This window comes from Corylus avellana, chromosome 4 (assembly GCF_965113065.1).
Source record: "Corylus avellana chromosome 4, dhCorAvel1.hap1.2, whole genome shotgun sequence".
Lineage (NCBI taxonomy): Eukaryota > Viridiplantae > Streptophyta > Magnoliopsida > Fagales > Betulaceae > Corylus > Corylus avellana.
Window position 1 is genome coordinate 100,564 of NC_142493.1, and position 27,506 is coordinate 128,069.

Here is a 27,506-nt window from a genome sequence, read left to right on the forward strand (position 1 = left end):
AAAAAAATATTCTTCTCGTCTACTAGGTTTGGCAACGGAAGGTATTGAACACTGCTTTTGGTGGGGTAAGTAAGCTAATTCAACCTGATTTTAATGTCATTCAATTGCCTTAATTTGATCGTATATCATTTTGTTGCTCTAATTACGTGTAAATATATCAGAACCTTTTGAGACTCACCTGAGGCCTACTTCATTTCTAAGGACATTAAGAACATTTGCATAACCCCTATCTATATGACTACCACCAATTGAGCTGCAATCATTGGCTATCACTCGCACCAAATTGTGCAAATAGTTAAATGATGAAAATGACAGCAAACTTATACGTAGATGATATCAATGTATCAAACAGCCTGCATGAAAACGCGTCAAAGGCATAGGTTTACTACACATCCCCACCCCAATAAATATAAGGTAAAAGACAAGGCCCCAAGCACCTAAGACTTCGGCCGCAGACAAAAGAAAAATCTCTTCGGTCATGCTATTGGACACAGCACATGTAGGAATATAGCCATTTTCACCTTCCCTGCTTTAGAAAATGCTAGACATCTGAGTAGCAATATGCTCTTCTAATGAGCAAAGTGCTGCTTGCTTGGTAACAGGCACCACCACACATCACAAAAGCAAATTTGATGAAAACTCACTAAACTTGGGCCCTATTAAAGCTAACATATCTTAAGAGATAACTTCGGTCACATTAGGTAAGATATGATAATTTGACCAGCCGTATTCCCGATGCAAAGACGAGAAAAGTTGATAAAAATAAAAACACATTGTGTAAAAGGCTATTAAGAGACAAAAATGCTTTAACAATACCTGATCAAGTATCGGGCCATCTCATCAATTTGATTTGCCATGTGTCATGATACATCAACACACATACATTTCATTCATGGGAACAAGTTATACAAATAATGTACACATCCCAAGCCCTACATAATTTATGTTCCATCCACATCCCTAACTTTGTATAACCTAGCTAAAGCGTAGACATAGAGGATCCAGATCTTCAATAATTAGCTGTCCAAATTGCTAACAATTTGAGAAAGCTGCTTAGAATCTTTATCTAGACAGAGAAGTACAAAAAAAAAAAAAAAAAAAGGTGCAAGAGATTACCTCCCTAAAGCAAAATGCAAAAAGTAACACTGCCAAGTGGGGGAATTCCTGGATGTTGTATAACCCATGTTTGGGTATTAACATGGAGGGTTAAGGGATGAACCAAAAAAACTTCCAATATATATACAGCTTTGGAGCAAAATACAAAAAAGGTGCAGGCTGTTTTGAGGTGTCAGTTCCGTGACATGTTTCTCCACTTGTCCTTTAGATCAACCTGGACAAAGTAACCTCCCACTTGTATATTGGGTGCAAAGATTACAAAGCAAAACTAAAGCATTGTAAATGAGTAAAATAAATTTACCTCCGTCCTCTCTTCAAAAATATCACGGTAGGAATTCAAGATAAGCTTCCAATTTCCTTTACCATACCTTCATTAGGAAATAAGACAAAAGAGAATGAGAAAGTTTACATACTTGTTAAATCTTAAACCAATTAGATGTCCGACAATCTTTAAAAACAAATTCTAGTAATGAGTTTTCTCAAGATCAGAGCAAGCACTTACTCCTGCACAGCAGTCCTCAAACTGTCTTCCTCCAATGAACTCCATCTCTTTGTCTGTCGCCTTCTGGCGAACTTTGTAACCTCGTGCTTCTTCGAGGGAGAAACAAGCTTTCTCTTTGGCCTGGGTAGGTGAAGTCTACTTGCATCCTTGTTCATTCCTTCAGGTGAGTCATCTATTGGGCCTTTCGCACAAGCACTTTCCTTATTGCCAACACACAAATTTTGCCTGTTGTGTGGTTCCTGCACTCCACGATCAAGATACTCAATTCCGTCACCAGGTCTTTGTAACTGAATAGCGCAAGTCATATCTGCACTTTTGGCATTAGCAACAGTAGCATGCAGCTCAGCACTACTGGTTACAGTAGCATTCATATCTTCTGTGACAGTTGAAAGTATGGGTTGAGAAAAGTGTGGAAAATCGAATCCAAGTGATTTAAAAGCTGAGAAGGCAACAATCCTTGCTTCTTCAGCTTTATCGAGAACAATTTTGCGTGCACCACTCTTTATCTTCTTGGCCGCTCCAAGTTGTACGCGTGTTTGTGCTGAACCTTCTAACAGTTATATTGCCCACTTGTCAGTATTAAAAGATATGAAAAACCAGTAATAAATGCATTATAATTTTCAACCGAAGATCAATTACATGAGAACAAACTTAACTGGAAGCAGGAAATGAAGGATAACAGCATGCAGTCTCATAAAGCATAAAATCTACCATCACTAATAACCCATGCATTACAAAAGGCATCTACTTGAAAAAATTTAATTATACTGGGAACAGAAACAACTATAGTACATACAGCTGTGGAGCCAAAAACACACACAGCATTTATGGCTATGTTTGGAAACAGTTTCAAAAAGTCTTTTCTCTTTTCAAAACCAAAAACACACTTCTCTAAAAACATTTAACAAACAATTCACTTTTCAAAACACAAAACCCTTTTACAAAAACAAAACACCACACACTTTTTAGAAATCTCTTCACACCTTTTCATAAAAATATTTTGAGAAAACAAGTGCTCAATTTTTCAGGTGAATGGACTAACTTATTATTTCTAAATTATGAGAGAGAGAGGTGGTCACTTTGGAGGAGAGGGGTGGCTACTTGGTTGGGGCGGCATCCTCCATTGAGGGTGGCCACTCAGGCACTCTTATTTTTTATTTTTTTTATTATTTCATTTTTTTTTATATGTAAGAAGTCAACTCTATGCATGTTCATGTTTTCGCAAATGTTGACCTTGATAGGTTTTGTATTTGAGTTGGCAAATCCTAGTGTCAGGTCAATTGGGATTTAATTGAATAGTAGTTGAGTTAGAGTTTAGTCCGATTCAAAATTGGGTTCAAACTTGCACACTATGAAGACACGCTCGAGCGTGCAAGTTTAGAGGTTACACCAGAGAAAAACAGAAACTTTGCTCGACCATCGCGTGTCAGCCGCTCAAGCAAGTTTATGAAAATTTAATTCTTTTTAAATTGGATTCCCTATTTAATGACCATATTTTGCCCTACCCAAATAAACTGGTATTGCACAACTTTTGAGGTAAGGAGAGGTAATCTTGAAACAATAAAGAAAAACCTTATTTTCTTCTTGAACCTAAACTTTCATTCTTGCTTCTCTCCTTGTTCCCAAACCACAGTAAAATTTTAAATCCTCTTCTGATAGTTGGGGTTTGGCAAGTGAGTTCATCGGAGCTGGAGTTTCGAAGATTGAATGAGTTCGTTCATGGAAGGTCACTATAGAAGAAAGCTAATGTTTTGGAGCCACTTTGGAGCGGAGATCAAGTGTGTCGCTTGTGGGATTACATGCCTAGCTTTGAGTCTACAAAGGTTTTGTGCATACTTAAATAGGTTGTAAAACTTTTTTTATATAGGAATTTGTTGGTGGCTGACTGCTCCTGGAGTGTTTTTCTTTTGAAGAGTTCTTCAAAAATTCATCAACAAAAATCTTTGCGTACCATCTTTTTATTTATTACATTCCTTGGAGCCTCGAGAATGGTGTTCTTTGCGTGGACTTTAGCTTTAGAGAAAATCTGAATTTTGGATAATTAACGGAAAATGAACGTTATTGTGGTCTAGTGGTGCTGTTTGTGTAAGAAATGTGGGGAGTCTAAATCATCTACTCCTTCAAAGAAAGACTTAAAAGTGCAATAGCATCTAAAGACCATTGTCATGATAGAATACCAAGATTATACTTGCTTTCTACATGTGAAAAAGGCTGACAATAATCATGAAAGTAACGTTTTTTAGAGTTTTGATTAGCCTCTCTGACAGCTATGTTAAGCATTAATACCCAAAATCAAATACGGTTTATTGCCTAGAACATTCTTGGTTTGAAATTCAGGAGAGAACAAAGATATTCTCATGCATCACTTGTAATTATAAATATTAACCAAAGTCATATACGAAAAATCTCTGAAGAATCACCTTGTCCAGCCCATGAAGAAGATTCAAAAAGAGCTTTGCCAATTTCAGGAACGGAAGCTTCTGCAATTGCGAGAGGTGTACGCAAGCCAGCTTTGTAGAGTGCTCTTGCTCTAGAACCCTAAAGTCAAATGATAGAAACAGTCAATCCCTCACTACTTACAGAAAGCTCCAAAGGCCAAATAAAAGAAACAACCCATCCCAAATTATTACAGAAGCCACTGGTGAGGTTCTCCTCAAGACATCAACGGAAAGGCATTTCACTTATAGAAGTACCTTAACATATGGAATGGTAGTAAGTTCTACAATTTCTGCTCTCACTCCGAATGAAACGCGATTTTGGAATTTGGCAACTAAACCTTCGAGATCATGCCATCCAAGCCTTTCACAGAACACAGAAACCATAGATGCAAACCTTCCGGCCTTCTCTTGCAAGGCTTGAACCACTCCTCTAGCCACTTCAAAAGCTTCACAAACCTCAGCCACAGGAACTTCCTTCATCCCGGATTTGAGAAAATGTAAGCAAGGCAGGGAACCCAAAAAAAAAACACAAAAACAAAAACAAAAACAAATCATGTATGAACAAAGCCCCCATATAAAGAGGAACTGGAGTCATATCTAGGTGGCGAAACCAATAGATACGCAATCCATATAAAAGCTGGGAAGATAGACCAGAAGATAGGATTGCAAGTTACCCCAAGTCACAGTCACATTGAGGATATTCATTCCATAAAAAAGCATGCAAATATAATATTGTGGTTGGTTATGTACAAAGATTGAGGAAAATTAAGAAATATATTAGAAAGTCACCTGCACTAGTCTTGATAAGATGAGTGCAACATAGAAACGTTTACACACTCGAAGTGTTTGATCATTGCACATAGATGCTCCATATGCCTTCCTCATCAGAAACGATTCTACTACTCCAACTCGGTTGCCAACTGACTGCATTTTATGCATTAGGGAAAGGAAGGAAATTGATTCAAAATATTAAGATCCACACAGAACTGCATGCACATGATTATTAATTATAACTTTTGAATGAAAAAATGAAAACTATAGGTGGGGAATAAATCGCATTAAAATTTTGTAAAATTTATTGGTTCAATTTCAACATCAATGAGGTACAAACATGAACATATATTAATGAAGAAAGAAACCTACTTCATATTTATTTCTACCATTTGGTAAATCTATAACTGCTCCTACAAATATCAACAATTTGATAATGGGCCAAGAGAAATCCAATTAAAAAGATCAGAGTTTCAAACTCCTAATGGCATTCATGACGCCAATCGGCCCTTGAGGTCAGCTTTCTATAATGCTGAAAATGGAAGCATAAAACAAAATCATAATAGAACTCGAGCCTTGCCCCCAAGGGCTGCTAGGAAGCGTCCCTTCTCTCACAAAGCAATCAATGGAACTCCAAACAATCTCTAATAATATTCCAAAATATTAACCACAAAAGGTTGGTTCATAATGAAGTACTCATTCAGAATCGCAGAAGGCAGTATCCAATAAGAAGCAGAAGATCCAAAGATAAAGCAAGAAAGAGTGGTTAATAATGCTCATTTGGAATCACAAAAGCCACTAAAATACAAAGCAGAATTACCTGGTCAATAGCAGGTAAGTCCATGAACCTTTTTAAGTACAGTCGCCAATCTGGCTCAACATCAATGCTAATTGGTGTTACTAGGTAAACTAAATGCAAATCAGATGCAAGAACCAATCCTTCTCTTGCCCTTGAAAGATCATCCAAAACAATCTGGGAAACCAAACAAAAGTTCATAGTCAATCTCAACAAAAAATTGTATTTCAACAACTCAAACCAAGATTGCTTACGTCTTACACAGTAAAACAATAGGTTAGGAAATTAAATATGTTATAATAAAAATAGAAGGTGCAATCTTTTACAAGTGATTCTTCTGGGCTGAGAGAACTGCCAAAAGCTGCACGTCCAAATGGTGTGATACTGTATAACTCAGTATCTTCATTCCATTCGAGAAATTTTCTGTGGCACAACCATTCAAGAGATTTCTGGGCTGATTTCTCCACATATTCAAATGGTTTGGTGGAATTCAGAAGAGTACACCTAACATATCGAAGAATATCTCGAGCTGTTTGGACAATTCCACAGGCCACAACATCTAAAATAGCATGAGTCATTCCATTAATATCTTCAGATAGACAAGAATGCAAAGGTGGACAGCTTTCATTAAGAAGGCCCATAATTCTATTGATCTCGTCCGGTTTGCAAATTAATACCTGGTTAGGTTAAAATTATTAGGAAAAAAATCAACATAATAATATAATAGCAGTGACTTATAACCTCAATGAAATACACCAAACATAAAATATAAAAAACGAGAGAGAGAGAGAGAGAGAGAGAGAGAGAGATTTTATATATAATAGGAAATAAAGATAATAAAAAGCATTAATTTGACAATAAAAACTAAAAATAACATGATCAATCAGCAATCATCCCAGAAAACACGGATATAAGAGGTACTCCGACTAAAATTATAAAAAAATAAACGTACACTTTCCCCCTGTGTATCTATTCCAGTCCAACCAGCCCGACCAGCCATCTGTCTGTACCTTGTTCCATCAATAAAATCACAACCGATCCTGGGTTGTCGAAAAATAACCCTCCTAGCTGGCAGGTTAACCCCAGCGGCTAAGGTAGATGTAGCAGTTAAGACACGTAAAAGGCCCTTGCGATAGCAGGTTTCAACAATCTCTCTTTCCTCAACCTACAGAAAAAACAAATGAACAGCCAAACTTTTAGAAGTAAGGAAGTCTCATAAGTATCAACAGTCAATAAGTGAACAATAGAAAATACTTTAAGACAATCAAAAGATTAAGAAAGTAAGCAAGAACATACCACGGAAAAATGAAATAAATAACCCCAACAAGATAGATAAATAAAGAAATAAATAAATACCGTGAGGCCAGCATGGTGATAGGCAACACCAGAAGGCACAGTTTCTTCTAATATAGGATCCAGTCCAGCAGGACACCTTCGCAAGGCGTCAATAGCTGAAGTAATATCAACGAACTCACTTTCATCATTATGAACATTAACAGAAAATCTTTTGAGAAACTTTGAAACATGCTTTGCAGTTGATTCACATCCATTTCGGCTAGAGCAAAATATCAACACTGAATGACCCTCTTGAACAACCTGAAATACATTCCCTTGGCTTATAATTGTTCAAATTCAAGGATAATACCCAAAAACAGCCTTGCATCACAAGAGGTCCCTACCTCATTACATAGTTCGACAATATGATCTGGATCTTTACCACAAAGATCATATTGTTTAGGGATTGTTCTCACAATGTCCTTTTTTTTGTTATAAATAGTGTTACCAACTTTAATATATTCTTCTAATGGAACTGGTCGAAAATCTGTATGGTATAATGCTGCCTGCATGCAGAGTTGAGAAAAATAGATCTTAGGTTAAACAACCACACAAGAATGCTACGGCAACTATGTGGCAATGTTTAGCATCCTTCCCCAAGGCAAGATGTGAAAAGTAGATGCCACAATAATTTAATCACCATTAACTAGCAAGAACATTGATATAAATTGAAGGAAAAAATATTTCGACAGAAGTAAATGAACTATAGATGCAAGCTGGAAACTATCAAGATTAGCATGTTTCACAAAAGAGAGAGAGGCTCAAGACACATCTAGCCCTCGCCATTCACTAATATACATATAGGAACTAATACAATATTCAAGAATAAGGACACCTCACCAGAAGACAACTCACCACTTTTTAGAGAATAAGGACACTTGTCCCTTTTTTCTAATGCTCACCCTTGAGCAATTACATCATATAAGCTCCATCTTGGAACATAAGAACTATTACTGATACAAAGACTTTGCAAATACAACTACAAGTTTGTCTTTATACTGCAATACCACCAAATTGGATGAAAAAAAAAAACCATGGAAACGGTCGAAAAACAAAATAAACAAGCTGAAATATCACCAAACTGGCCGAAAAATAAACGGAACAGGCCACAACAACGCTGAACCGACCGAAATATCATCAAACTAGTTAAAAACAAGCTGAACCCGCCGAAACACAAGTTGAACTGACCAAGATATCACCAAACAGGCAGAAAACACAACAAAACTTGCTGGAAGACAGCTTGAACTGGCCGAAATCAAAAAACACCCCTAAAATAGACCAAAAATCAATAGAATCCGTCAAAACTCACCAGAAACCACCTAAACAGCACCAGAACCCACCAAGCTAGCTGAGTAGTAATTGGAAACCACCAAAATCAATCGAAATATCACAGGCAAACAATATCCAACTGAAACACTCTAGAAAACTCAAACACTCGCTGGAAAACACCAACATCAGTTGAAACTCGCACTGCAGGTAGTGTTGGTTACCGACCCTTCGGGGCAGAATTTGGTTGTTTCCAAATTCCAACTCGAGGGTTGTCGAAATTGGAAAACAGTTACACAAGATTTTTTGTGCGAAGTTGGAAATCTCGTGTCAACTCGGAATTGAGTTTACATTAGAATCCACATTCGACACCCACAAGAACATCTCCTTCAGCACCCTCAACACCTCCTATAACGCCCCCAATAATTATACCTATTATAATCATCTGGAGCGCCACTATTATACTTTGTCACTCTACATTGTTTGCATATGAGCGGGGCTAATCGTACACGCTACAGAATTTGTTGTAACTTTTTTTCGTCCCAAATTATAGCAACAAACACATTGTTGCACCAAAGTTCTATTACTCAAAATAATAACACAATTCATAACTTGTATAACCAATAAGCATTACATAGCAATTATAATGAATTAATTAAACATTACATATCATTTTGTTGACTTACAATTTCATTAACTTGAACTCCAAATCATTTTCTTCCCTATCCTGCTTTTTGGCACCATTTTCCTTTACTCTATAAATAACATTTCGAGGTGGGAGGATGAGTCAACGACTCAGTAAGCAGGTAAGCTGGTACTGGTGTGTAACTGTGTGAACATTTCATATAATAACCATAATCATTTATACGTAAAAACAACATTTGCCAATTTCAATACAACATTTTCCAGAAATACTTCTTTCATAACAAATATCATTTTACTGATATCAAGAAAATCGCTTTGCTAAAAATCATTCCTTCCATAAAAGATTACACTTTACTGAAAAATTTTAATAAAAAATCATTTGACTAATCATTTCTTTCGGGAAAAATTTTCATAAACATCTTTCCATGAACATTTTTCATAAACATAGCTTTCATAGTCACCTTTTGGGAAACCTAAATTTCATAGACATACTTTCGAAAACATCATCATCATCAATTACTATATTGTATACATTCCTTTCATAAACTCCATCACTTCATCAATTGTTATTACTTATCTTTCCCTCTTTTTTTTTTTGAAAATATACTTTAGCCCCCTAAACTTTCACTCATTTTGCAACTATGCCTTTTAACTTTAAAAAGTGACATTGAGAATTAAGGGGCTAATATGAAAAGGGCCTCCCAAATTTTATTTTTATTTTTTAAATGATTATTTCTTAATAAATTTAATGGTATTTTGGGAAGAAAAATACAAAAGTATCTATTTCGACACACGGTGATAGTATGGGAAGCCCTAATGTCACTTTTTAAAAGTTTGGAGGTATAAGTGCAAAAAGAGTGATAGTTCAAAGGGCTAAAGTGTATCTTCCCTTTTTTTTATAACAAAGAACCTCTTCAAGGCAAGACCACTTCGTATACCCGCCCTTGTCGGATAAACCTCAGACCCGTGTAAAGCGCCTCCTCCACACGGATTGGGAAATGATCTGGCTTCGCCGACGGGCTAGCACCAAGAAATTATTTGCACCCAAGGGGATTTGAACCTTAGACTAATGGAAACACCACCAAAACCAAGGCCTTTAACACTTGAGCCAACCCCTTGAGATTATTATCATTCCATATTATTTTTATAACATTTTACACAGAACGCATAGGCCTTTCCTTTCATTTCATTTCATTTATACATACTACTTAGAAACCTTATGTATAACATCATTTTCTACAATAACATGGCAAAATAATCATTTAAAGCATAGCATGCATTCATCTTGAAATCAACAATTGTAAACTCAATCAACGGCGTACTTTTCATGCACAAAACATTTCATCATTCATAATGCTAGAAGTGACCTGGTTTTCCTTTTAAAAAATGTTTCATCACATTGTGCATAAAATGCTCGACATTTATAAAAATTGTTAGTTTTAGTTTGGCCGTATTCAATGCAAAATGACTTGTGATAAGTTTGTTGTTTAAAACCATGGGGTTAAGGGAGCTAGCTTAAGTTGTTTTTTGTAACTCTCTGTCCTTTCTCTTGTTGAGTTGATATTCGTTCCACAATACACAACTGTTCTTGGTTTACATCGTGAAAGAGTCTATCGAAGGGTCGGTGAGGAAATGCACTCCATGAAAATGGTCGGCTGGGAAACAAGCAAGTGAGATTGTTGTTCTTACAGAGCCTGGAGCTTCTAAAGGGTTGTAAGTATTTTCTACTGTCTGTAATCTAAATCTTCGTATAGTGATTTCCTAGATTTGGCTACCCTAGAGTGTTTTTCCATTTTATGATTGGTTCAAAAGGTTTTCCACTTCATCAAGAAGTTTTGGTGTTGTGGTTGTAATGTCTTAATTTCCGCTGTGCATGATTATTTCTGTGTTTGCATTATCTGTCTTGTTCATTTGGTGGTTGGAGGTAAAAACACCCTCGAATTCTTTCAAAAATGCTACCACAAACATAGCTTGCTTACCTCGAGCACTTACAATTTTATCTTGCTTAGATGTCGTCCACCACTTGGGTTCCAATGCCTACAAACATTATGGAATTTCCTTTATTAGCATGACTTAGATAAGATTAGAAACAACCTGTGAAGAAGGAATCCGCGAACAAACCCTGAATAAGATTACATCACAACAAGTGCCTTTTTGCTTTTGCCCCGGCTAGAGCCACGACTCCTCGCATTGAAGTTGATCGAGCACCCTAAGTTCTTCAACTCCCTACTAGCTTGGGAGTGGGAGGAGTGGGATCTGTCACCTCATGATTCTAACCCTTATCCACTTGAGCCAAGAGATTCAAAAATCCCATCGTGTTCCCCTCAAAAGAGATCCCCATGGCTTGAAGAAACAATGATGCCGCAGGAGAGAAAATAGCTCCTACAAAATAACCTCCACTCGAAGGACCTCCCATAGCTCCTACAAAATCACCTCCACTCGAAGAACCTCCCACCTAAAAGGAAGAAGACAAACTCCAAGGCAAGTCCAGCAAAAGCCTAGTCGGGGGGGCCAAAGTCTAGCGGCTTCTCACCCAAAACCCCTCTCTTTGAAGATTCACCCCCTCGCACACAAGAGAAGACTGACTCATCTCTCCAAAGACGAGACCCAATTCCACCATAGGGTTGGGCAACCAAGGGTCTCTGGATCACACCAGAAGAGCTCGGGAGAAGAAAACCTCGCCGAAGTAAACTAGTTGGAGTGGACCGGACTACAATCCCGACCAACGGCTGAGAGAGAGCACCCAAAGACTTTCTAACCGCTCCTCGCCCTCTAATTTCCTTCGCTCTTTCGTAATATCTCGGACTGACGTGGAAACCAATGGGGGGATAGGAGTCCCACTTTTTGACATCACAGGAAAAGACAAGCGAAGCCTTTCCCCCAATGCAGGCGCCCCTGAAGAAGAGGCAACTACAGGAATCCCATCAACAAAGAAAGACGGCGAGCGAGCAAAAACCTCCAGCGAACTCTGCAAGCTGAAAGGGAGAGAGAAAACGCTTTCTCTGAAGGAGTCGGAGCAGCAACTAACAGGCTCCCAAACAGCAACCCAAAACGTCCAGCAACCGAAAAAGGACTCACATACCCCAAAGAACTAGACTGGACTAGAACTTGCACGGAGAAAGGTGGCAAAGAGACCTCCTGCGAAGAGCACTACTCCGAAGACCCAAGACCAAACGCCGAAGCCTAAGGATAAGTCTTGGAATTGGGCTCAACAGAGGGCATCCTATTAACCCTGACCCGTGTCCGCAGAACCAATCCCAAAGACCTTGCTGACTTGCTTGGGCTTAACAGAGGGCATCCTATTAACCCTAAAACCTTTGAGCTTCATACCCAACCCGACAGGATGACCTACCCAGCCTTTGACCCGGTCTAGCTCAGAACGGAAGCGCCCTAGAAGCTTCTTTAGCCAGTGAATGATGAAGAAACGTTTTGTCTCCTCCTTCACTATGACGATGGTGACTACCGCTGACGAACTAGGGCAACCAAACTCAGGCTCAAAGCAATTCACTAAGTTCTCAACTCCTCGCCCCCATTCGCCAGCTTGGAACAAACCGCCACTGGGAGCAGATCGAGAGGACTCACGGACAATGGTTTCAACCCACCAGACGCCGAGGATAGCACTGCCGCATGGGAGCGACCGGACGAAGGAACACCCTCCTTCTACTTCCCCACCAGAAACATCTTAGAATCCAGCGGTCAATCCTTTGTTTCTAAAAACGCCAACATCTGCTGCCACCCACGAAACGACACCAACCCCATCCTTCATAGCCCTCAGGGATCCAAATAACCCCTTACCGGCCTCCCTCTCCTAAAAAACTTTCTACGATATCTTAAAGTAGAAAGCCAAAAACCTTCATTTTGAGAGTGTGACCCATCACGGCCTTTGCTCTAGTTCTTAAATTATTCATTGTTCATTGTCTTTTAGCCATTGCCTCAATCAAACACTGGCCACTTCCTAAAAATTAATATTTATTGTTTGAACCATATCTTGACAGAAGAAGTGATAACCAAATTGCTTTACATATTGTGTCTAACCCAATTTTTCATTACAGGACCAAGCATATTGAGGTTAATTGTCATTTTATTTGAGATAAGATACTCAGTCAATGGAGATATATCTACACCATTCGTGAAGTCTGAAGACCGATTAGCTAACATGTTTACAAAATTTGTGATGAAATCAATTAGAGCAGGTTGTTAGAAGAGATTAAAGAATATGTTAGTGGTAGGGTTTTGTTACAAGGGTATTTTGGTCATTGTATTAAATTTTCTAAAAGATATAATAAATAGGTGAGAGAGAGGCTATAAGTTTAAGCTAGCAGCCTCTTTCTCTCTAGAATTTTTCATGCAAGTTCTTCAACAACTCCACACGAACTAGTGAATTTGGAATTTCCTAAAATCACATATAAAGTTCAATCTCACCTAATAAGGAACCATTGTAGGACTTAACACTCATGAATACTTTTATAATCGACACACTTTATGTGCGCTATTCACCTTGCCAATGTAGGCCTAGGGTGCTACACAGATTCACTCTCTATCTTTCTCGATCTCTCTCTCTTGTCGTGAACGAAAGGAAATCGAAAGGGGATTGGGTGCAAGCATGTTAGCTGGACAGGCTCTCCTTCTTTTGGCTGCCTCTGTTGCTTTCTCAGTGTTTATATCGCCTGAAGCAAAGAGAACAGAGGACATGTTTCGAGTGAGGCAAAAAGAAAACAAAGGGGGAGTTGCATCTTGTGGAGGAAAAAGAGCATAATGAATTTAAAACAAGTCTCATCCCCCTTCTTTTACAAAACAAACATGTGAGCTTTCCCCCTTTAAGAACTAACCACCGCCTCTCTTCCAACTAAACGAGTTTAAGCTCATCACATTTTTTCTTCTGCTGATTTATTTATTTGTCTTATTATGTACTTTTTCTTCTATTTTTAATTAGTTTCACTAATTTATTTATTGTTCTTATTACTTTTTTTTTTTTTTTCCTTAGACAGGGTGTTACACCTCCACCCGCATCACCTTGGCCTCTACACTCTCTGCCCACAGATGCACTCTCTTCAACATCCCCGCATACATCGATAACCTCCTCTCTTCGACGGGTTTACGTTTGACCAACCTTACAATGGAGTTCACTGAGGGGTTTACAGAGGTGAATTGATGCGAGGTTTGTCGGAGAGGCGATAAATGGAATCTTAGCAAACAGCCATGGATCGCCAATGACCATGGATCCTCGACACAAAAGGAAGTGGTAGATCTACGCCAAAGGAAGCGAGGCAACAAGAAGAAGATCGGCACAAAGGGCTCAACCAACGCCAGAAGCAACGGGTTTTTTTCTTAAGCTCTAGCCATAGCCTTTCCAGTTTCTAGCCATCATCGATTGCTCATGAAACCCCTTAATGGAGGCCATCGTACGGTCCAGAACTCCCAATGGACGCTGGTTGAAAATTTGGAAAAGCCCCCTTCATCAGAGTCCATCCTGGAGAGATCAATGGTGGGAATGAGATGGGACCCGGGTCGTGAATCGGATTTGAGGTCGGAGAGGGTCTTGGGGAGGTGAACGACAGAGCGGGGGATAGTGGATATCGAAGTCGACCTTTGGAGATGAGTGGCTTCATCACTTCTCATCCAAATATGATCTGTAACAGGACAATGCTTCGAAGAGCTTCAGCCCAACCACCATTGAACAATGCTCCAACACCAACAAATAGCTCAAGGACCAAGAAGGTAGCTACAGTGGAACGAGAATTTTCTTGAACAAAGAAGAAGAAACGTGGGAGGGGAGAGCTCATGGGCCACTAGCAGATCTTTACATTAAAGTGAACGACAATAATGACTAATGGTTTATAGTTCCACTTACTTGAAGCCAATTAGCAACTGCTGCCACATTTGGCACGGTAGCACCCATTCCAACAATTTGCAGACCATGAGCAGGGTCAGCCTTACCATTGCTTGACTCTAAATTGCCTTCACCAGCTGCATAGCGAAGCTTTGTCAAGATAAGTTCCAAAAGATAACCCCTTCTGGGATCACCAACCTGTTAATGAATATAAGCATGAGAACGTACCATGTAACTCAATCAAAGAGCAAAACCCTAAAGCCTAAAACAAAAAGACTAAACGGAAAGGCCTTTGGAAGATAAAATAAAGTACAAATAAAAAAATAATAATAATAAAGTAAAACATGCAACAGATCTTTAAAAAAAAAAAAAATTGTTATTTAAAAACCCCACCACAAGCTCTGACTAAAATACCAGGTGTAGTTCATCTGTCACAATAATTCCAATTTCAAAGAGGCGACCCTCTTCAAGCAATCTGTTTATCAAAGAGTTTGCCTTCTCTATTGTGCAAACTACGACAGAAGCATCCTTAGAAAGTGTTCTACCACCTTGGTTACCATAATAACTAAAAACATGTTTTCCAAGTGGTTCAAGAAGAACCTCCAGATGTTCTGCCTGCACCCATTAGGACAGAGACAAGAAATGCATATAAATTAAGGAAACTGTAATTAATATCTGCTTGATTCAATTTCAATTAAAAAAAAAAAATGGTGGAGCACCTTTTCTGTACAGATTGATACATAAGGAAGCACAAGTAGTGCTACTTTTCCAGCTGATATGACCCGCCGCAACATTAAAATTTCAGCGACAAGACTTTTCCCAGCACTGTTGCAGAGGAAGCAATTTTAAACAACACATACATCCTCAGTATACCAAATATAAAAATCTAAAATAAAAACAAATACACAAAAAGAAAAACAAAAGCTTGTAATAAAACATAAATTTCTGGTAGATATGGATTAAAACTGCCAACAATACAAGGTTAAAAAAAAATTTAAACAAAAAAACTAGCAATCGGAAGTGAAAAGTATATTTGAATCAAAAACAAAGTTGTAATTATAACATAAACAAAATTAACATAAACACACTCAAATTCATTAAGAAATAACCAGGTATATGTTAACGAAATAAAAATAATGACTAGAAGCTTTAAATTGCTCATTGGCCTAATCAAGAACATAGCAAAGAGAGAATCACCAATGATGTCTACATAAAAACTTTCTTAGCTAGCTGTGATTTCTCAATATCTAATTATGTGGACCATACAAGGAGTTGCATCTATATTGATTTATTCACATAGGTTTGAAGAACTATAAGTAGAAGAAAAAGAATTTAAAAAAGAAAAAAAGAAAAAAAAAAAGGTAACCACAATGACTAAGAGAGGATTGTATGACACGAAATTTAAGATGAATTCCAAATACAAGGGAAAATACCTTGTAGATGCACAATATACTAGATTTCTTCTCTGTAAAACACCATCCATCTGAAGGCACTCAACCTGAAAAATGGAAAAGTATGTAGGTTATACTTTAAACCTAGGAAGCAGGGATACAGGTACCTAATTTTAATCCCATATGATACATATGCAACAGTACAATCAATACTGAAAAGAAAAGGCTATATAAACCGAGGATGCTGCAAATATGAAATACATAGACCATGTTCTTGGAGAGGAACACCATCTTGAGGTCTTGGCTACTCCTTCTAGACGTGGTACGAAAGATAATAGGGAGCTAAGAAAATTTGGAATGCTCCATGAACTTTGATGCAAGAGGTGATTGATCAAGCCGTGGTAAAGGCAAGAGGGTTCATTCAGCGTTATGTTGAAGCCTAGGTTGCACTCCTAGTTCGTGAGAGGGTTGATTGAGGGGAAGAATAGTGCTTTACACAGTGTGCAGTTTATGGGGGTGTTCCTGTAGTTTTGTTGTAGTTTTTTCCTTATGGGCTTTTGTGGGTTTCTTTGACTGGGTTTTCCTTATTCTTTTTGCTTCTTCTTTCTCCTTTTGTATACTTCTTGTGCACTTAGGGTGCCTAACACTTTTAATGATATTTGTGATTATTTATCAAGAAGAAAAAGAAATGCATGACCCTCACAGCTTTGGTTTCTATTTTCAAGTCAAAGACATTACCAAACAACCAAAAACACAAAATGCTCATCAAAACATAAAACTTTTTTTCACTTTTATGTCACATCATAACACTTTTCAAACCAGAAACAAAAAATACCCCCAAAACACATTAACAAACATACCCATAAACTCTATCTCAATTTATATGCGCTAGTTTGAAATAGTATGACTTTTTTTTTTTTTAAAGTATAAAGGGTAAGGGGTGCAACCAAAGATTGAAATATCTACCTAAGTGTAACCATAATAGTATTTTACCCGCTGAAGCGCCAATTAGAATGGGCCTATACAGGCCCGTAAACAGGAAATTCATAGGCGATCCCTCAAGATGGTTTGAGTCATAACCTGACCTCGCTTAGTGGTAAAATACAAATTGAAAAAGTAAGAATTTCCACTTATAGAAAATGGGCATTTTTTTTGGTACATTCCAAAAAGGAAAGCACAGTATGTAAACCGGGACAAAAGGAGCAGATCTATAGGTGCAACTTATAAAAGTTTAACCACACAAGCATTTGTAAGTCAAACGCTAGTGTGAACCTAGGTCATAAATCCTTCCTATGTTTTTACATACAATTGCAACACCTATTTTAATATAAGAGTGGTAATTAATGTATAATAACATTAAAGGTGAATCTAATAACTGTTCAGTCCTGTATTTTTCTAGCTCTAATATCATGCACACTTCTCTCTCTTCTCTCTCATCCACCCACGCCTGAGGGCAGGCGTGTGGGTGGCGCGTGTGACCTGTTTGGGTGTCTAGCTTGTTAGCTGTTTGGTTAGTGTCATGGCTGAATCGAGGAAGTGGTCAGTGGAGTCCAAGAAGTTTGAGTTACTGGTGAAAAGCGCAGGGGTGAGGATTTTTGAAAGAAGCAATAGGATACAAAAAACCATTTTCTTGAAGAAGGATGAGCTGATGTGGTTGGGGCGCATTGTGAAGGACTTGGTGGCAGTGGAAACCACAGAGGTTTTTTGGGACCAATCCAGAGCAGGGTTTCCTCGGATTATTGCGCAAAAATGCTCCAACAGGAATGGACGTTTTCTGACGGTAGAAGAATATGATGGAAGGCAAAGAAGAGGATCGATTATTATACCAGAAGGGCGAGCTGGTCAAGGTTGGGAACGATTCATCTCGGAGGTGAGTTTGGCTAAGTCTGCAATGTGCGAAGTCAGGGAGGCCACGATGGATAAGAAGAAGGTTGAGGGGGTGGGAAGGAGGAGTTTCGCGGAAGTGCTGGGGTCGTCGTTGCAACCGGCAGACGACTGTTCTGATGCTTATTCCGAGCTGGTAGCCAAGGCTGCTGCAGAGAAGAATAAACAATACCCTGCTCCCACGGTTCAGGTGGTGGATTCATACAAGGAGAGGTTTCAGGTGAGGAATGATGGCGGTTGCATGGAGGAATCGAAGAGGAACCATTCCTCTGGCCAGGAAGGAATGTGCAACCTGAAGGCAGGGGGGTCGTGTTGTTAATAGGTTGCCGGCGAGTAGAAATCAGTTTCCGGCGAGTAGGTTGAATGCCTTGGCAATGATGACAGCTTCGGAAGTTGGAGATGATCACGTGAAGGGATGGGAGGGGGTAGGTAGGCTCGAAGCGCAGGCCTGGTTTCGTGTAAAATCTGAACTCATTAATGCGAAAGAGTCGTTGAACAGGTTGAGGGGAGAGATCGACGTGGGTCTAGAAAGGTTTGATTTTTTAATAAAAAATTTGGAGGAAGGGAGTGGGCATACAAGGGCTGGCGGGATGTGCGTGTGCGGTATGGCAGGAGGGGGCTCTCTCAAGCAAGGGATGGCCCAGCCCAAGAAGATTAACTTGGAGGTTGGGGAGTTGGAGGGGGTGGATGGGTCTAAGGGGAAAGAACAATGGCCCAAGAGAAAGTTTAAGGGAAAGAAGAAGGTGGTGGCTGTGTATAGGCGCAGGAAGATGGGCCTGAGCGTTGGTCAGTCCAGCCCAAGTAAGTCTGGTCCAGAAGGGGCAAGACCCAAGGGAGCGCCGGAGGTGTGTTACACGATCGGCGTGCAGGAGGGATGCCGAAGCTCTCCGGCAGGTGACCCAGGTGCGTCGTCGTCGGCGGCAGGAGGGACGCGGTCAGAGGAGAGACCGCCGGCTACAGTGGACAGTCCTGGTGATAGTCCCGGTGAGATTCCGAGTGGCAGAGAAGCGGCGAGTCTGGCCGAAAGTAGCTGCTGCACGCCGGCGAGAGTGATTCTGTGCCAGACAGAGCCGGAGAGGCTGTCGGAGGGTGTCGCCGGCGAGTCAGAGATGGCCGGCGAGTGCTTCGGTGCTCCGGCGGTCGTGATTTCGGACAAAGGGGAGTCTCGGTCGAGCCAGACAAGGCCGGAGGGGCCATGCTTGGTCGCTGCCGGCGAGGTAGTTGAGTGGGCCGAGTCTGGGGAGCCTTCTGGAGCTGTTGGTGATAGTCCCGGTGAGATTCTGGGTGGCAGAGAAGCGGCGAGTCTGGCCGGAAGGAGCTGTTGCACGCCGGCGAGAGTGCTTCTGGGCCAGACAGAGCCAGAGAGGCTGTCGGAGGTTGTCGCCGGCGAGTCAGAGTTGGCCGGCGAGTGCTTCAGTGCTCCAATGGTCGTGATTTCGGACAAGGAGGAGTCTCGGTCGAGCCAGACAAGGCCGGAGGGGCCAGGTTTGGTCGCTGCCGGCGAGGTAGTTGAGTGGGCCGAGTCTGGGGAGACTTTTGGAGCTGCTGGAGTACTGGGGATGGTGGTTGTGGGCGGGGGGGAGACTGTGTTGCACCAGAAGTGGCCGATGATGAATGGTACAGTAGGTGAGGGCAGTGAGGTGGTTCCTTGGTGTGGCGGTCAGGATAGTGGGGGAATGGGTCAAGAGCAGGAACTTAGGATTTCTGGTGGGCTGCATATTTGGGATGTTGATCCTTCAATTATTGGAGTCCGGTGCTCAGGCTTGGTGGAGTCTAGAGAGGCTGGGCAGGAGGTGGTAGCTAAGAGTTGTGGGGGTGAAGTCATTGTTAATGATAGGAGTAAGGAAGACGGGAGGGCAGAGGTGTGTGGAACGGAGGGGCCTTCGCCTTTGAACAGCTATGGTCCTAATTCAGGGGATGCAGCAGGTTTTTCAGATTGGGTTATCCAGTGTGCCAATGAGATATATCCGATCTTGGGGATTTCGTTCGCCGGTCATAAGCTGCAGTTGTTAGCTTTGTTAAACTCTCTAGAAGAGGAGCGCCGAAATAATGGGATGGTATCTACTTCTAGTAGCGGCACTAAGGGTAAAAGAGAGATAAGAAATTTGGAGTGTTCGGTGAACTATGATGCCAGAAGCGGGAGCTCGATTCGGGGAAGCAGGAAAGGGAGGGGGAATGTAGTTGTGTTATGAAGATAAACATTATCTCTTGGAATGTAAGAGGGTTGAATAAGAGGGATAAGCGCTTGAGGGTGAGTAATCTACTTAGGGATTGGAATGCAGATGTTGTGTGTCTGCAAGAAACCAAGATTCAAGATATGTCTAGAAGCATTGTTCGCAGTTTATGGAGGCGGAATCATGTGGATTGGTGCTGTTTGGATTCTAATGGGGCCTCGGGAGGTATTTTAATCATGTGGGATACAAGGGTGGTGGAGAAGATTGACGTCTGTATAGGGGATTTCACCCTGGCCTTGTCTTTCAGGAATGTGGCAAATCTCTCTGTGTGGGCTTTTGCAGGGGTGTATGGCCCGAATATTGATAGGGATAGAGGGCTCCTTTGGGATGAGTTGGCTGGCATTATTAGTTGGTGGAATTTGCCATGGTGTATTGGGGGAGATTTCAATGTTACACGTTTCCCTAGTGAAAGATCGGGTGGAGCTCGTCTGGATTCTGCTATGATGGGTTTCTCAGATTTTATTTCTGAACAAGGGCTTATGGACCTTCCCCTTGTAGGGGGTGTTTGTACTTGGTCGGTCTCTCAAGACCCTCCGCTATGGTCTAGGATTGATCGGTTTCTTGTTTCTCCAGAGTTGGAAGCCTGGTTTCCAGGGGTGAGGCAGAAAAGGCTCCCACGTCTTTGCTCGGATCATTTCCCAATTATGCTTGAGTTAGGGGAGATTTCCCAGGGGAAAAGGCCATTCAGGTTTGAGAATATGTGGCTTAAAGAGGAAGGGTTTGTTGCCTTAGTGAAACAATGGTGGGACTCCTACGAGTTCCAAGGTACGCCGAGTTTTGTTCTTGCTAGCAAACTCAAGGCCTTGAAGCTGAATTTGAAGACGTGGAATGAGGAGGTGTTTGGTAACATTGAGAGGAATAAGAGGTCTCTTCTTGAAGATCTTCGGGTGTTTGATGAGCACGAAGAAAGTAGGGCTTTGAATGTGGAGGAATTAGCGAGGAAGGCCGAGGTTGTTCAAGAATTAGAGAAGTGTACTCTTATGGAGGAGATAAGTTGGAGACAGAAATCGAGGGTGTCTTGGTTAAAGGAAGGGGACAAGTGCACTAAATTCTTTCATTCCATAGCCAACTCTAATAGAAGGTATAATTCGATAGAAAATCTTATGATTGGGGATAATCTTTCCTCAAATCAGGATGAGATTAGTGAGCACATTGTGGATTTCTACCAAAAGCTCTTCACTGAACAACATAGTTGGAGGCCTATGGTAGATGGTATCTCCTTGGATTCCATCTCGGAGGGAGAGGCCAGCTGGTTGGAGAGAGATTTTGACGAGGAAGAGGTTAGAAAGGTCGTGTTTAAGATGAATGGCAACAAGGCTTCGGGCCCCGATGGGTTTTCTATGGCATTCTTCCAAGCTTGTTGGGATGTGGTGAGGGAGGACATTATGAGGGTCTTTAGTGCTTTCCATGCTGGCGGGATGTTTGTTAAGAGCCTCAACGCTTCGTTCATTTCGCTTATTCCGAAGATTCCCGGTGCCAACAATCTTAAAGACTTTCGCCCGATTAGCCTTGTGGGAGGTATGTACAAAATTATGGCCAAGGTTTTAGCAAATAGATTGAAGGTGGTGTTGGACAAGATCATCTCCAAGTCGCAAAATGCTTTCATAAAAGGTAGACAGATTCTAGATCCTATCTTGATTGCTAATGAATGCCTTGGTAGTAGATTGAGATCTGGGGAGCCAGGGGTCATTTGCAAAATGGATTTGGAAAAAGCCTACGATCATGTGAATTGGGGCTTCTTGATGTATTTGCTAAGAAGGTGTGGTTTTGGAGAGGTTTGGTGTTCTTGGATTCAATATTGCATTTCCTCGGTGCGGTTCTCGATTATGGTAAATGGGTCTCCTAAAGGTTTTTTTAGTAGCTCCAGGGGGTTGAGACAAGGGGATCCACTCTCTCCTTTGCTTTTTGTGTTTGTGATGGAGGTTCTAAGTAGGATGATTTCAGCGGCGGTTCATGGGGGGTTGTTAGAAGGTTTCAAAATCGGCAACACTACAGTCTCTCATCTTTTATTTGCCGACGACACCTTGATTTTCTGCAATGCTAGGCCTGCCCAGATACGCTACTTGCGGAGTTTGTTCTTGTTGTTTGAAGCTGCTTCCGGGTTGAAGGTTAATTTGGCTAAATCAATGATTATTCCGGTGGGGAATGTAGAGCAAGTGGCTTCGCTAGCCGGTATTTTAGGGTGTGAGGCAGCCCCTTTGCCAGTGAAGTACCTTGGTCTCCCATTGGGAGGCTCTTATAAGTCCAAGCATATCTGGGATGGAGTGATTGAGAAGATTGAATATCGGTTGGCCAGCTGGAAAAGGTTGTATTTGTCGAAAGGGGGTAGGGTCACCCTTATTAAGAGCACTCTTGCTAACATGCCCACTTATTACTTGTCTCTTTTTCCTATTCCGGTGAGTGTTGCTAAGCGTATTGAAAAGCTTCAACGCAATTTTCTTTGGGGAGGGATAGGCGAAGAGTTCAAATACCACTTGGTGAAGTGGTCGCAGGTTTGCACTCCGATTAAGGAAGGAGGGTTGGGGATTAGGAACTTATTGGTCTTCAATCGCGCTCTTTTGGGGAAATGGTTGTGGCGCTATGGGGTGGAAAGAGAAGCTTGGTGGAGAGTTGTGATAGATGCGAAGTTTGGAAGCTTATGGGGTGGGTGGTGTTCGATTGAGCCTGGAGGAGCTTCTGGGGTAGGGTTATGGAAGAATATTAGGAAAGGGTGGGAAACTTTCAAAGGCTTTACGAGATATGCAGTGGGGGATGGGTCCAGGATTAGCTTTTGGCATGATTGGTGGTGTGGAGACTCAGCTCTCAAGATAGCTTTCCCGATCCTTTATAGCATTGCTTGTGCGAAGGAAGCCTCAGTTGCGGATAATGTGGAGATGCTAGGGGGGTCCAATCAGTGGAACGTAAGCTTCTCGAGGGAGGCTCATGATTGGGAGGTGGAGGCCTTTGCCTCATTTTTCCAGGTGTTACATTCTACAGGAGTGAGAAGAGGGTTGGATGATAGATTATGGTGGAATCCCTCCAAAAGAGGTACGTTCAAGGTCAAGTCTCTCTTTCTCTCCTTGGCATGCTCGGAAGGGGGGAGGAGGTTCCCCTGGAAGAGTGTGTGGCGGACTCAGGCCCCTCCTAGGGCAGCTTTTTTTGCGTGGTCGGCGGCTTGGGGGAAAATTCTGACCCTAGATAACCTCAGAAAGAGGAATGTGATTGTAGTAAACAGATGTTGGATGTGTAAGAAGAGTGAGGAGACAGTTGATCATCTTCTTATCCATTGTGAGGTGGCGTCTGCGTTGTGGAGTGCCTTTTTTGGCCGTTTTGGGTTATCTTGGGTGATGCCTGGTCGGGTTTTTGAGTTGCTAGCCTGTTGGTGGTCTGCAGGAAGAGGGGGGAGTGCTGCAGTTTGGAAGATGGTGCCTATCTGCTTTTTTTGGTGTCTTTGGAGAGAGAGAAATAATAGGTGCTTCGAGGATGTGGAGAGGTCCTTCGAGGACTTTTTATCCTTTTGTTTCCATACTCTGTATCTTTGGACTGTAGCGTTTGTTTTCCCGATTTCGGTTAGCTATGACGACTTCCTTGTACGTTTTTCCCTTTCTAGTTAGGTGTTTCTCCTTGTATACATCCAGTGTACTTAGGGGCGCCTCACGCTTTTAATAAAACCAGCTACTTACTTATCAAAAAAAAAAATAAGTGTCAAAAGTATCCAAAAAGTATCAAATACTCATCCAAATTTTAAACTTTAAATTGTTAAATATCATATGTACTGAGGAGTATCGAAGAAGTGTCTATATCTGATACACATAAGATGAGCTCCCATATAGAAGTACCCTTGCTACATAGCTTTAAGCTTACAACATGATACTAAAGCACATGTCATAAATAGTAAAATCAATTGAAAAGCACAAAAAGAGATGCAACAATAAGAGACATATATTAGCTCAAGGCAGAAGAAAAAACTAATCATATGTTATGTCCAAGTTGACCACTTGCAGCAACCATTTAAAACCACAAATAATTTCATATCAATTGCAAAATCATTTCATTTAATAGCAATCAGAGCCATGGCTTCATCAAAAGATTAAAGTTACCTGCCAAGGATACAATTTCAAAATTCCTCTCTTTCTATAAATACTGCATATATCAGATGGAAGCCAATGGTTTAGATCTAAACGATCTTCAAGCAGCACAGAACTTGAAGGAGTATTACCATCAATAACCTGCCCATGGAAAACAATATTAGATTATGTGAACCATCAAAATCTGGTTACAAGATTCATAACTGAGTTGCTTAAACTTGACGTTACCTCCCTCGAAGAGCTGAAAACAGATACCATGGATTTATCAATAAAACCAGACTGCATGTCCTCTGGATTCTTCTTATTAGAGCTAGTGACGTCACCTTCTAAATGCGATTGGTTAGTATTGCAATGCCTCATCTCTTTTGGTCATTAAACATACGACAAAAACTTAAACACACTCACAAGGAGTAACAAATGAACAGAATATTAAGAATACTGAGAATTCTCGACTTAGCGATCTCTTTTGGTGGGATTTCCCCAGAGAGATTGAACCGTGCAGCAATGGGTGGATAATGAAATCTGGCGCGAAGCTAACCAGAATGGAAGGGCCGTATAGGGCGTTTGACTATGGTCCCACCACTGGACGAACTGGATTGGTGGTGAGACAGCGGGAGAAAAGAACAAAAGGAGTAGACCTTTTGGTCACAGCTAGGGGAGTCCCCTGGGGGTAGAAGGTGTCTGTTTGGAAAAAGACACATGTGGCTTTTTCTTAAACCCCTCACATTCCACGATACTATTCACTTCATTTTTTTAAAAAGAAAATACATTTGTACTTTTATATCAAATTATACACTTTTTATATCGCATCATTTACTTTTTTTTATTATTCAAATAAAAAAATCAATACAAAACAAAATTTTCACTTTCCAATACCACTTTTTCATTTTTCCATATCAATCATTATTTTCTTTTTTATTTTTTCACAAGTGAATAGTGCCATGGTGTGAGGGTGTTGTTTAACAAACGAATCCAGATCTCCTTCAATTGGAGAGAAATTGGATATTCTCAGGTTGTTAATCGTGGCCCTTTATTTTAAATTCAATAGTATATAAAATCATTTAATGCCTCGGTTATACAAAAGTAGTTGGCATTTTATAGACCATTAAATTTAAAATAAATGACTATAATTAACAATCTAATTTATTCTCATTTCGAAGGGATCTCAATTGGATTAAGATCCCCGGTTATTCCTTCAAAATTGCTAGCCAATTTTTTTAAGAATCTCAGCCATCCAATAGATCTAATGGCTCAGCATAAAACATCCACTTTTTTAGTGGATGGTATACTCCCGAGGTAAAAAAAATTTCCCTCCAAAGGCTTTGCTTTTTCCCTCTAAAAAAATTTCCCTCCAAAAGTGGAAAAGGGGAAAATGAGACCTTGCTTTTTCTTTTTTTCATCTCTTTCTCAAGGATAAAAAAAAAAAAAAACCCCACCAAAAAGCTTCGACATTTTGCAGATGTTTTGGACAGCAACTGTTGTACATCTTGCTTCTTTCATTTATTCTTTTTAATATTTGTTTTACCAAAACAATGTCTTCTACAATTTTTTTTTTTTTTTATAGGCCAACTACCCCATGAAAATTGATTTGACCTATAAATAATTTGTTATAATTTAGGCCAACTACAACTACATGACCTATAAATTATTTGTTATACAGGCCGCTAACTTGAGACGAACAGCACTCTCTGACCTCAAACTTGATGAGGGTGAGCCTCTCAGATTCCCTTGAGTTATTATTATTGGAGTGTGAGTAACAGCACAACTCAAGGGCACAAAATGTACCCAAAAAAAATCCTATACTACTATATTGTTTATAGCATATGGAATAAAATCAAGCAAGGGCATCATACAAATTAAACTAATTTCCCCCAGCAAAACTTCTACTTCAAAGTGTACAAAAATAGCTCTATATTTAACCATAAAAAGCTCATTTAAAGCATAGGTTAGAAAACCAGCGGACTAGTATCTTAAACTGCAACAGTGAAAAGGCAAGTATAGACCCTCAATTTTTCAGTAAAAATGAGGGAAAGGAAAAATAAATAACATTTCCTTGTAGCCAAACAGAGCCAGAAAAAAAAAAAGAACACTCCGAGAGAGAGTTGATTCGTTTAAAAGCATCATTTCAACAAGTTATATCCCGTGGTCATTGAAAAAATCCCGAAGAAATAAGCGGTGCCCCCAAATGCAAAAACACTCGCATGTCGATGGTGTGGACAGAATGAGAGAGCAAAATTTGTATCGGTTTACGTACCTTGTGGCGGGCTGAACATGAGGCGGGAAGGAGAGGAGGGAGTGCGAAGAGGAGAGACGGGGGCAAGTCTCTGAGGGGATTCGTTTTTTATCATGTAGACGATGAATGCGCTGAGGGTGCTCTTGATGACAGAGGCCGATATCTTACGGAGGATCTCCAGAGCCGCTTCCTCGCCTAGCGAGGCTAGCTTCAGCCGCACGTCGGCGGCTGGGGGCTTCTGCTTCTGCTTCCTGCAGATATCCTCGAGCAGTTGCTCCACCGCGTGAGGGAGCGGCACTTGTGCAGACCAAGGGTCCGACATTAGAGTAAGAGGATCCGTCTGAACAGAGAGAGAGAGAGAGAGAGAGTGAGTGTTTGCGAGTCCTTCAACGGGAGCAAATGTGAGGCGTCTCCCGCTTTTAGTTTTAGTTATATAGAGAGAGAATAATAGAAAGGCTTTCGTACGTGCATTTGGAGTCAATTTTTTATTTAAATATAAATATAAATTAATAAATTAAATTAAATTATTTTTGGTACTTGATTATTCTGTAAATTTGAGGGTAATAAATTAGTGAAGGTGCATGAATCATGATATGATGTGATGGTCTTGTTGATTTTTTTCAGACTTTGTCTGATCTTGTACAGTAAAAAAGCACTTCCCAAGGTGGTTATTCCGACGTGTCCAATCTATGCAAGATTGGGTGTCGTTTTTTCAGTCTTCTAGCAATCTATACAACATTTCACTTTTTTATTTTCATTTTCATTTTTAAAAATTATCATATATCACTTTTAAACTTTAATTTAATAATAATTTTACAAGTCACTTACAAAGTGTGAAAATAGAAAAGTGGAGTGAGAATATATATATATATATATATATATATTTTTTATATTGGATTACTCCAAGAAAAGAGTTGAAATGCACTGAGATTTTGAGCTGAAGTGAAATCCAAACATGCAAATTTTATCTCACATCCATTTAATAACACTATCTCGTA

At 40.3% G+C, this 27,506-nt stretch overlaps 2 protein-coding genes across 2 annotated transcripts; both read right to left on the reverse strand.

The window, feature by feature from the left end:
- Positions 1 to 1,114: 1,114 nt before the first annotated feature.
- On the reverse strand, positions 1,115 to 24,635 carry LOC132177120 (helicase and polymerase-containing protein TEBICHI-like). The gene is made up of 17 exons (XM_088515224.1): positions 24,504 to 24,635; positions 24,288 to 24,416; positions 16,133 to 16,197; positions 15,419 to 15,524; positions 15,114 to 15,314; positions 14,721 to 14,897; positions 7,303 to 7,464; positions 6,980 to 7,219; positions 6,576 to 6,788; positions 5,950 to 6,300; positions 5,648 to 5,800; positions 4,846 to 4,980; positions 4,312 to 4,530; positions 4,039 to 4,156; positions 1,619 to 2,168; positions 1,418 to 1,484; positions 1,115 to 1,330 (listed from the first exon to the last, which is right to left on the reverse strand). Exons 1-17 carry the CDS (start codon positions 24,633 to 24,635, stop codon positions 1,289 to 1,291), a joined length of 3,060 nt encoding a protein of 1,019 aa, XP_088371350.1. The 3' UTR covers positions 1,115 to 1,288.
- A 1,278-nt stretch (positions 24,636 to 25,913) lies between these two features.
- On the reverse strand, positions 25,914 to 26,874 carry LOC132177125 (uncharacterized). The gene is made up of 2 exons (XM_059589346.2): positions 26,530 to 26,874; positions 25,914 to 26,002 (listed from the first exon to the last, which is right to left on the reverse strand). The coding sequence occupies exons 1-2, from the start codon at positions 26,828 to 26,830 to the stop codon at positions 25,914 to 25,916; spliced, it is 390 nt and encodes a 129-aa protein (XP_059445329.1). The 5' UTR covers positions 26,831 to 26,874.
- Positions 26,875 to 27,506: the final 632 nt, after the last annotated feature.

Bases quoted from the DNA above. Each gene is read 5' to 3' on its own strand.
- LOC132177125 (XM_059589346.2), bottom strand. From the start codon at position 26,830: ATGTCGGACCCTTGGTCTGCACAAGTGCCGCTCCCTCACGCGGTGGAG. The intron at 26,003-26,529 runs GTACGTAAACCG...TAATAACTCAAG, and splicing joins CATGTTCAGCCCGCCACAAG to GGAATCTGAGAGGCTCACCC.
- LOC132177120 (XM_088515224.1), bottom strand. From the start codon at position 24,635: ATGAGGCATTGCAATACTAACCAATCGCATTTAGAAGGTGACGTCACT. The intron at 15,525-16,132 runs GTATTTTCCCTT...CCTCTGCAACAG, and splicing joins GTATATTGTGCATCTACAAG to TGCTGGGAAAAGTCTTGTCG. The intron at 2,169-4,038 runs GTGATTCTTCAG...TATAACTGTTAG, and splicing joins TTCTTCATGGGCTGGACAAG to AAGGTTCAGCACAAACACGC.